This window comes from Micrasema longulum, unplaced genomic scaffold (assembly GCF_059751315.1).
Source record: "Micrasema longulum isolate JH-2025_06_02 unplaced genomic scaffold, ASM5975131v1 h1tg002521l, whole genome shotgun sequence".
NCBI lineage: Eukaryota > Metazoa > Arthropoda > Insecta > Trichoptera > Brachycentridae > Micrasema > Micrasema longulum.
Genome location: NW_028279662.1, coordinates 116473 through 127962, shown reverse-complemented (window position 1 = coordinate 127962; position 11490 = coordinate 116473). Strand labels below are relative to the sequence as shown.

At 29.5% G+C, this 11490-nt stretch overlaps 1 protein-coding gene across 1 annotated transcript in view; it reads right to left on the bottom strand.

Moving 5' to 3' along the window:
- Positions 1 to 10872: 10872 nt before the first annotated feature.
- The window catches only part of Phm (Peptidylglycine-alpha-hydroxylating monooxygenase), a 41788-nt gene continuing 41170 nt past the window's right edge, over positions 10873 to 11490 (bottom strand). The window contains exon 9 of the mRNA XM_088240601.1: positions 10873 to 11183. Coding sequence (XP_088096727.1) covers positions 11015 to 11183 — 169 coding nt within the window. The 3' untranslated portion in view covers positions 10873 to 11014. The remainder of the gene's footprint in view (positions 11184 to 11490) is intronic.

The window sequence follows — 11490 nt, the reverse complement described above, 5'->3', positions numbered from 1 at the left end:
TTAGCACGGTCATTTACGACTAACAGAAATGGCTTCAAAATTTAAATATTTGTGTATAATTTCCCATATAAGAAATATAAACTAAGAACGCAAATATATATATTTTTTTAATTTGCCAAAAATATGTGTAGGTACACAAAATACTAAATTAACGGATACCTCATTAATACACAATCATTTACCTATAGATATTCAATAAATTAGGTACATAACGTCATTTAATATAACAATTATGAAGGTAAATGTATCAATGTGGTTTGAGTTAGTTTTTTTTAATCGAGTTCGTGTCACGATAATGATACTCTTATTAGGTACGGTCGGTATTAAACATGCTAAAATCTGACCTATGGATTAATTATTTCGGAATTCTACTTTTCATATCTAGCCATTTAATACACCGTTGAAAATCGTGATTAAAAAACACTATTTAAAATACCGAGGTATTAATATGAATTGTAATCTTTAATTAATACATTGTAATAACTGTTATAAATTTAACCCTTTCAATCTGGGTGAAATTTAAGATTTTTAAAAAATATTTATTATTTTTGACACTCTACGTCTGAAGACGGCAGATAAAACTGGGCGCTTAGTTTTTGGATGGTCCTAGCTCCCATAAGAAACAATTTATCAGAAAGGCAAAACAACAGGGACACAGCAATAATAGATACCTATAGTGTACAAAAAAATCACTACTCTAGTTCAATAAACCAGGGAGAAAATACGGAAATATGTCTGGATGAAGAAAAGTGAGACCGCGTTTCCTCTTGTTTTATGTTTAACTTTTTCGCCGTTCCCACTGGAGATTCACTATAACTATTTTATTTAAAATATTAAAAATGAACACGTCAAAAATAATAAGATATCTTAACAGAGACGGATAAGTTTTTATGGAAGAACACATTTTGGTATAATTATTTTGAGAAAGCTGAATACTAAAAAACAGTATTTTTTACTTAAATTGCATTTCGGCTTTTCAAGTGACAAATTCGTTTTTTTTTTGTTGACTGATACTATCTCTAAACTGGAGTCAGCCCTCGAGGTATTCGATATATATATAAAAGACATTCCAATAGGGACCGAAAAATTCCTTTATTAAATTCGTAAGAGAATCGTATAAGAATTTAATGTGAATGTTGTTGACTTATGATCGTGCGAAATGTAAACAAATCAACATATTTGTCCCTTTTATATTGAAAAAATATAAATATGTGATAAAAGGTATACATTGAATGTGATTTTTATGCAATCAAGAAAAAACTTAAATACGGCTCGCTCAAACTTTATACGTTTATTATATTGAATTACTTATCCTGTAAAGAATAAAGGTACTTTGTTCGTTGGACTGTTCAGTTCAGTTCAGCAATGAGTGACTATTTATTTTAATTAATGCCACAACTAGTTTACAAGTGTGACATAGGCGCAGGTACATGGGAGATAACATCTTCGGCTAATGCAATATAAGCACTAGGCGAGACCTATTAGCCAATAGCATATCGTTGGCAGTGGTCAGTACGATACATGAAATAAATAAACCTATACCCGAAAATATTAAATAGGTATGTAGGCGCTGAGTACTCAGCACGGCGCCATGACGTCATAGAATAACACTGCGCAAAGCGCAAAGAACAGATGTTGATTACCGCGCATCAGTCAATTAGGTACCCAATACTCCTACTGGTCCTATAATCACATGGTCACAAATCTATAGCCGCTTGAAGATAAGGACGATCCAATAACAAAAGTGTGGACAAAATTTTACCCGCCGACAGTGATGTCATGATGACATCACTAATTAACCAGTCCTCCCGTATTGGCCAGATCTCCTGTGACCTTGAAATCCAGGTTCGCCAAGCAACAAGTATGCAAATATCCTTGCCCCTCGTTCCCCAACCCGATAACACAATATTACAAGATGATTCCATCGAGATAAACGTAAAGATTAATAACTTACCTTTCCCCTGAAGATATGTTTCAAACATCTTGAAATTGGAGATGAACACGCGCACTGATAAAATTTGCAAGAACTAATCGTTATTCTTAAATCAATCCATGTTGACACTAGAATTGTCAGGCAGTAAACACGATCACGCGTGGAAAATTAACTTTGTATTTACCTGTTAACTGAAATTTCAGAATTATTGCACTAAAAGCTAATATGACGGTCAATTTAAGAGTTGATACGAAAAATATGCGACATTATCGTACAATTGTGTTATTAATCAATTCACAATAATTCACTGCGCGGCCAAAGATGTATTCTTTATCAGAGCAACATCTGTTGTGCAAAAATCAAAAACCGATAAGTGCTTCCATCTGTGAATGTTTCAAGCAACAAGTTTAAATTGCGCATCGTGTAATAATGCTCGACTTCTCCGTTTTACAGCTCTACACGGCGGCAAATACAAAACGAGAACCTTGATAAGTCTAGCGTCGTTGTTATTACACAAAACATTACACTCGTACAGAACTAACAATACCTACATAACATCTTCCTCCAAAATATTTTTTGTAGGAACGTGGATCATTTTTTATTTATAGTATAATGTTCATATTTTTAAAACTAAAATAATTACATCTCGAAATAAACGTTCAATAAAATATATTATTGGCTAATTATGTATTTGCATATCCCCGATATCCTCTTGTCAGTAAGTACTTGATTTTGAAAAAAGTTGTAGGTACCTACTAGGAACTATTCTAAATGTTAAACATTCTTCGTTGTTTATTGTTTTATTCATATCCGTCATAGATTAAGATATCTGTCATCTCATGACAGTTTTATCATTTTTTTAAAATTTAAACCATTAATTTATTCGATAGAGACTTACATACAAATGTGTCCATACAAACAAAAATAAACTATTATTTAAATCCTCCTTTTTGTGTACGGTGCGAATTTTAAGCTTTCAGGAACTACTTTTACTGCGTCATCAAAGTAAAATCAAGTCGATAGATGTCTCTAATCTCAATATTTTGTGTGCAGGGATTCAAATTTTAAAATAAATTATCGTGTTTTTAGACATTTAGGCGCGGAGAGATAACCTTGACATTGATAATTCAATAAATAAATAATCATTTTAACTTGTAATGAAATTTGTTTATTTAAACAGTTGATAAAAAACGTAAACTAATATATAACTTACATTATAATCAATATGTAAAATACGAAAAATAATTTCAGTTACCATATTTAACATTATGTTTCCTAATTTTTTCGTATTTCCCATTCTTTTGAGCAACTTTGTATTATTGTGTATAATTTAATTTAATTGTACTTTGCCTTTCTTAATTCATTTGATAAAGTGTTTTTATATTCCTTATATTGCTTTTTAATACTTTCTGAAGCATTTCTCATTGTTTGCATGATAAACAATTTGTTTCTATATTAGATCATTTTCATTATATCTGGAATTAACTAGTTATTATCCACCCTCAAACGATATTTTTTCACTTTCATAGCCATATGAGCTACAACGCTAAGAACGCCATATGAGCTACAGTTCAACAAATAATGGTTGCGGGCAAACATGGACGAACATGAAGGTAATTTTGCCCGCCATCATTTTTTTTTTTTGCATTTAAATATGACTGAATTCACAATATTGAAACCCAATTCAATGACTACCAAGGTCATTCTTAGTCATTAAAAAGTAAAGCATAACTTACATTTTTTGTGAAAATCAACATAATTGTAAAAAAGCGGGCAAAATTGGACGGTTTCGCGGTATTGATGATGTTCCATTACTCCTATTTTCTTTTTGATGCCATATGTATTTTTTCATTGCTTTAATTTTGTTTTTGCCTCTTTTATTGCATGTTTTTTTACACAAATCTTTAAAGAAATCCAATAAAAAGTTTTAGTCTTGATTAATTTGGAGAATGACACCACTGCATATGTTCCTGCTATAAATTTATTCTTAACTTGTATATCGAGCATCTTGAGTTTTTTTTCTTGCTAAACCTCATTTAAAATTATCTTAAAAGAAATTTCACTTTGGATTACGATCATTGCGCCTCCTGTATGCTAACTAAACTAATCACATCTGAGAGTCATGTGTCCCGGAAACATTAATTCATTATTTCTTTAGTTACATATGTTTCACTAAGCATCAGCGTACATATGTTTTATACTTATTCAACAATTCTTCCAATTCTTCGTAATGTGCTAAAATACTTGAAATATTCATACAAAAATACTTTTGTAACCCTTTTTCATTCTTGTATTTGGTCTGAGTAGTTTAAGTCGTCTTTATTTCAGTTTACTTTAAATTTAGTTACTCATAATTAATCTGATACAATTTCGTTTTTAGCCATCTATTTACAAAAAAAAATAGTAAAAATACTCATGGATGAAGAACATATATTTGGGTGTGAAATAAAGCCAAATTGTCAGCTTGATGGCTTCTCTCGGGTAAAAATTCTGAATAAGGAAATCGAGTGGAGATAAGTCCCCCTCGTTGTAAAGTGGTTGGAGCATTCACCTACCAGTTCAAGGTCCTGGGTTTGATTCCTGACAGGGTGGACATAATATAGATTATAAAGGTTGTTTAAACTGCAATATTCCATTGTTCCTTGACCTTCACATGAAGCATAAGGCTGATCAAGTTAACTTCATTTAAGACCCCTAACCTCCCTATGTTTTTTATTTAAAAAACAAAAAAAATATTCCTTCGTTTTCGTGGGCCCCGATTACAGTGGGAAGTTAACAGAGTTATCTTAGAGTGTATATTTAAAAAAAAAAGATATTTGCATACGAAAATGAATATATTTGCATGAACATCAAAGTATCTTCGTCGGAAACTACAATTTAACATTGTTTAGAAGAAAAAAAATGTATGCATATTCTGCTTTTCACACAGAAAACTTAATTTTACTTTGTAGATAAAATTAAAGATAAATGTTAACTTCCCATTGTAATCGGGGCCCTGGTTCCTTTTCCTGTCTCCTTCCAAACCCAACCTGATCCCACAATCCTCATCATTTAATGTGTATAACATAATGTACCTGTAATAAGTTTATATGTGCGAGCCTTATGTCCCCATTAAAAAAAACTGTCGTTATTTTCAATTAGGTTTTTTATATACATTTTTTTTTAGTACAAACTTTGACCAAATTCTTATTTGGACGTGTCTGTTTTTTGGTTAGCTGGAAGATATTCCCTAAAGGAATAAGTCCGCCAAATTACTTATTCTTTGTATCGGATAATTTTTAAAAAAATAATGGACGATAAAAATATGCTGTATTTAGTTTTCCAATGCAGCGCCCCGCAGGCGAGGATAGGGATGACAATGGTCGGCGGTTTTCATATAAAAATCGGCAATAATATCATCAATTCGCAGCATCACTGCATTGATGCACATATCTCAATCATTTGTTACATAAAGATAAGGTAAGTAATCTTATGCTTTGGGCCCCATTTTGGATCATTGAAGTATTGCAGTGTAAAACCACCTTTTAAATTAATATTTCATGTTAACCCTGCCAGGAATCAAACCCAGGACCACAAACATGGTGGGTGAACACACCAACTACTACACGATGAGTCGGGTTTATCTCTACTTGTTCTGGTTCTGAGGTCTCAGGTTCGATTCCCGACATGGAAGGCATAAAATATTTATTCAAAAAGGTGTTTTTACACTAGAACATTTCATGGTCCCTGGACTGGCACCAGCAGCGTAAGTCTGATCATCTTACCTTCGTGTAACAAAAATGATTGAGATAAGCTACGGTTGGTGAACCAATGCAGTCCCTATACACCATTAGGTGCGGAAAGAGAATGATGATGATGATGAATATTGGTAATAATCTCATTTTTGTTAAGTATTTTACAAGTTTAGTAAATAAAAACCTAAAGCAGCTTATTCCATGGATATGGCTCATATGATGCTTATGAAAATCTTTGTACGCTATATTAGAGAGAATACATCTCGAAGAAAATCTACTTTTAGGTCAGCATTCGATTCAGGCAGACGAAAACTGGTCGAGCTCTGACGCTGCCCAAATACCAGGTTCAGAGATTGTGCCTGTAACAAACAGCCTTCACACTTGCAAATCATTTGACAGTCTCATTCAGTTCAGATCTCAAATGAAATCCCACTTTTTTTAGTTTATTATACCCTCAATTTCAATATCAGAAAGTTTAATATGTAGTGTTAGCTTAGTTAGAAATTAAGTTTAAGTACAGAATTGTAAAACACCCTTGAGGTGATTTTTCACAAAAATGTCATTCATCAGCCTAATTTTATTACAGTGATGGACCTCTACTTACTTAGTCATCCATTGTTCATCGCCATGAGATTTTAAAAATTTTATTGCACATATTGCATTGGTTGGCTCAAAAAAAGCATTTTTTTTTTATTAAATCACATTTATTTCATTACAAGCATATAATTATTATATTACACATTTATGAATGAATACATTTTCCGATATCATGATATATATATATGTTTATTTGGCAGAATTAAGTAAAGTTTGTAAGGGGAGTTTTTGTAAATATAAATCTTCTGTAATATTATAAATTACTGTTACATTTATATGATTCCATTGTTGATTACTTAAAGTATATTATATGCAATATATTTATTTAATTCTGATTTACCTTATTTATTTGTATACTTTTAAAATTCTTATTGTTAGATTAAATACTGATATCTTCACACCCATATTCTTTCTCTGGATGTTGAAATATGATTCCTTCGGATATAAAAATATTTACAATATTATCTCGTTTGTTTATAGTTACATAGAAAAAACAGAATAAAATAACTGAAAAAATATTCAAAATATTATGGAATAAATAAATTGCAAATGGTAATATAGTTTTAAATTGTATTTTTTTATGCATTAACAACACCAATAATTGTGCAGGTATCTAATTTTGTATTTTTTATACGTTTAGTAAAGAAGTATTTATTTTTTCAGCGTTTTTTTTAAGTGTAATAGTTTATAATAATTCTTCTGTCTATTTTCAAACGCTGGATCCTGTGGTAAAATATAATATTTAATAACGTGTCTTTAGTTAAAGCGATTTTACAGATGGATATTTTATTTTTTTTTATTTTATTTTTATTTATTAAGGAAAATTATGAAAAAAAATATGTTTGCCTTTCGTAGCTTTAGAATCTTTTGATAATATGTTTTTTTTTTTATAAATATCTGAAAAAATATTGTTAGGTGTGAGAAACAAACTGAAGTTTTGTAGATAATTAACTCGAGATGAATTATTAATTCATATGAATTACAAAAAATAAATTGGGATATTTCGGAAAATATAATCTATGTGTATGACAAGATCACAATATAAATAAAAAAACATCTCATTTTGATTTTACGGTATACATTTTTATCTATCAAAAGGGGTTTAGTCATCTCGTAGATATACATACATAGGTGATTCGAAGCTTATCTCCCCCATATTTTTGCATTAATTTTTTAAGATGTTTATTTATTTGACTGCATACAGTTTTGTAATATATTTGTGCAATACTTTTGATTACACTATTTTTTAAAAATATATTTTTTTAATTTACTTAATAGGACCGGACCACCTGTATTAAACAAACAGTTGTTAATTTAAATATCTTTAAAAACATTATTTTTATTTACATGTTCAGTTAAGATATCTTGTTTTTTTAGTCAATTGACAAATCCCACAATAGTCATGAAAAAATAAATATTAAATGCTTTTTATATACATTAATTACATTATTTGGTTTTATAAATATATTTCATTTTAAAAACATAGTAACATATCGACGTGCCCTATGTATCTAACTGCATTGTTGAGAATCTGAGATTTTTATGTTATTATATATATATATGATCTTTATATAGAAACATAAAAAATCAAAAAATATGTATAAAAACACATAGTTTAAAGATGTATACAATTCAAATACAAAAGTTAATTAATAATAAAAAAATGATTAAAAAATATGCTTAACTCTCTCTTGCAAAGTATAACTAGATTTGCAGAAAGAGCACTTTATGTAGCTTACATCGATATGAAATAAAGTTAGCAAGATAATGATATTGAGCACGGCTATTTAAATTAAAAGTTCTTTTATGAACTAAAAATGAATAGAAAGTTCTTTCATATTTTGAGCTAGTGTTGACAAATTATATAATTTGAACCGGTACCACTGCCAAACATTTGATTTTGAATACAGTTTTTTAATTTATTGACTTTTAACCCTTCTTTATTAATAAATTGCACATAAGTATAAAACTGTTGCAGCAAAAAAATGTTCCTAAAAAAACATAATTCATGTTATAAAGAAAAAGTTGTCCATAGATAATGCAGAGAAATCATAGTCTATGTTCAACTTTAGGAGCAAAGCTTACAATAATAATTGCACTGTGCAAACAGGTATCGTGCTAGGCATATGATCCTCATATTCAAATTGTGTGTTTTTTACCGTACATATTATTATGATTAATTGTGATTTTTATTGATCCTTAAACTGGAAACCTGATCTATATTGAAATAAAGAGATAATTGTTAATTGATCTTCATTGAGCGTTGCAATGGTTTTAGGCTAATTAAAAAAACGGAATAAAATCATCAAAAATAAAGTTATAAATATGGTGTTTAGTTTCAGTGCATGATTTGCAAAAAACACAAAAATGTTATTGTCAACCATTTGTCAAAAAAAAATATCTTTCCAATAATTTTTTTTTTTAAATATAATTCTACAATTGCAATCATATTTTAATCTTTTTTCAAAGAAAAAATAAACTTTCATTAATATTGATCCCTGACATTCCAGAATTTCTCTTACCCAAATAGTTGACGCGATTCCACTCCTTAACCATACTTACGTCTAACTTACTTCCCTAAATATGCCTACCTTAGGTTATAAAATGACTAGAATTATAAGGATATAAGGAAACATAAGAGACCAAGTATGGAAAATGCAATTTGAAAAACAGAACTCTACTAAACATTTATCTATTCGAAGAGAATAGTTCCTAATAAAGTGAAATAAAGTATATGAATGAGAGATTTTACATTAGATTTCTTAATTTTATCAATTTGCTTACACCATTCAAGATTTTACTTCCCCAGAATCAGCAAATTGTGCGATGCTTGGAAAACCAATTTCATAGGTAATAGTGACTCATTTTTGACAAAAATGTCCCTTATTCTAATTTTTTTACATCTAGATATTAACTACTTACACTCGAGGTTTGTGTTTTTAACACAAAGACTTCTTAAATTAATGTCAGGATCTTAAGTGATAGTATAGCATACACATATATAAAATATATATTTATAAAATAGATCAGAAATTACGGAAAACACTGATAAATTATAATTCATATAACCAGTTATAATAAATTACTCTGTTATAAGATTAGTTGATAAGTACTATAAAATTATATATATTTATTTTAGCACGTGTTGAGGGTACATACTGTAAAAATATTTTTGTAAATACTGTATCTGATTCATTTTCATGCAAATGCTCTTTCTCAAAAATAAAATTTCTATCAATCTGTCATGTAAATAAAGAATCAAATCAGATTGAATTCACTATAGACAAAAGTATTTATCAATATACATGCATTAATAATCTAGTAATAAGAAACTTCAGCCCTTTTGGAAATTGAATACAAAAAAGTTATCTTACGCGCGGTAAAAATTAGAGCATTAAATTATAAGACAAAGTTTCATGAAAAGGTATGAAAAAAATATTTCAATTAAAAAGAACTACTTTGAACAACGTCACTAGTTCATATGAATCAACCAATGATATGAGAGTTGTGGAAGATTTCCGGTTTACTCACCGTCAACGGACCAATCGGCAGAACTGACCGTGAAGAAACGGAAGAGAACTTGAGATGTCACACGCGGAGTAATTTCAGAAATACAAAACATTATAAAATCATGGCGCTGATAATACGATACATAACATTTTTTAGCTAGTTTAATGGTCACCACTTGATTTCCTCATTGCAAATTACTTTTACAATTTTACGGCAGATATTATACATTGTAATATAATATTTATGATACTGCATAGATAGGTTTAGTGAGAAAGCATCAATGCATTTTAAGAAAATAAAGTTGGCATACAATACATAGTTTAGATAAGTAACAATGGGTATCAAATTAATTTAAAGAACATTATATATCTGTTGTTTCAATAAGATGATGGAAGATAAGATTTACCAAGTAAAATTATTTTTATAATAACAACAAAAAAATAACTTAAACATGACATGTATCTTTTACAAAGGCATAAAAGTAGAAAAACATAATATTAGCCCTTTCTCAACCAGAATTTATTTAAAACAACATAAACCTTTTAAAAAAAAATTGCATAGTAGGTACTGCCCTATTTACTTGTGGCTTTTTTAGAATTTAGTGAGAAAGAGAGGATATGAACAGCAAACTGTATAACGATAACAAACTGCATGTTCGCGTCTTTCGAAATTCCATCATCCAAAGGAACTGATTTCACTCAACTGTAAACATTTTTTTATTTCTTTATATTTTTGGTTAGAATACATAAATGCATTAATCATTAAAAAAAATATATCTTTTTTTTATGTAACTATCATGTAAATATAAAATATATATATAAGGTTACAAAAATGTTTAATTCATGTTCATACTCATTTTTTCCAAATGTTTTTTACCCCTCACATCCACAGCACACACGCAACAAATATTATTAAGTTAAATAATGCCAGTACGCATAATCAAGTCAAGTAATATTTTTTTGAATAAAAAAAAATTCCGATGAGAAAGGGTTAATGAACAACTATTTACAACATTAAATAATAAAAATATATATTTTAAAAATCAGAAGTGACAAAAATTACAACCTATAAAATAAATATAAAACAAGTGATTTGCTAATTTATGATTTGGTCGGAACAAACATAAATGTATTTTAAATACGGAATGTTGACACGAGGTAAGAGGTTAAGTACAGGAATTAATAAATAATCTGTAATCTTCAAGTTAACGTTTCATGCGTAATTCGGGGAGTTGTTTCATTCACAAGGTGCTGGCGTCATATTCGGGAATGTGCTTGAGATTGGGCTCATCCGACTTCCAGTAGTAGTTTGGAGGTCCGACGCTGAAGCAGTATTTGGTGGTTAACGGTTGGTCGTTCTCCACCCAATACATCAGGTAGAAGTTGCACATTTCATCATTATTGGTAGCCCTGAAATGTGTTTTAATTTTTATTGATAACACATTCGCGGACACTCCATTCACCTAGATATGTATTTATTTGTTTAAAACTTCAAGTACCAAGAATAAGTATTTTGGCGGAATGATTGCTAAAAATGATGTCTTCCAGCCAACCAAAAAACACACTGGTCATAAATGTGTACTAAAAAACGAAAATATATATCAAAAAGATACATACGTAAAAAATGTTTTAAAAATCGAATTTGTACTTTGGCAGACTTATTACTAAAAGCAATATCTTCCAGCCAACCAAAAAACAGACTGGTCAAAAGAAGAGT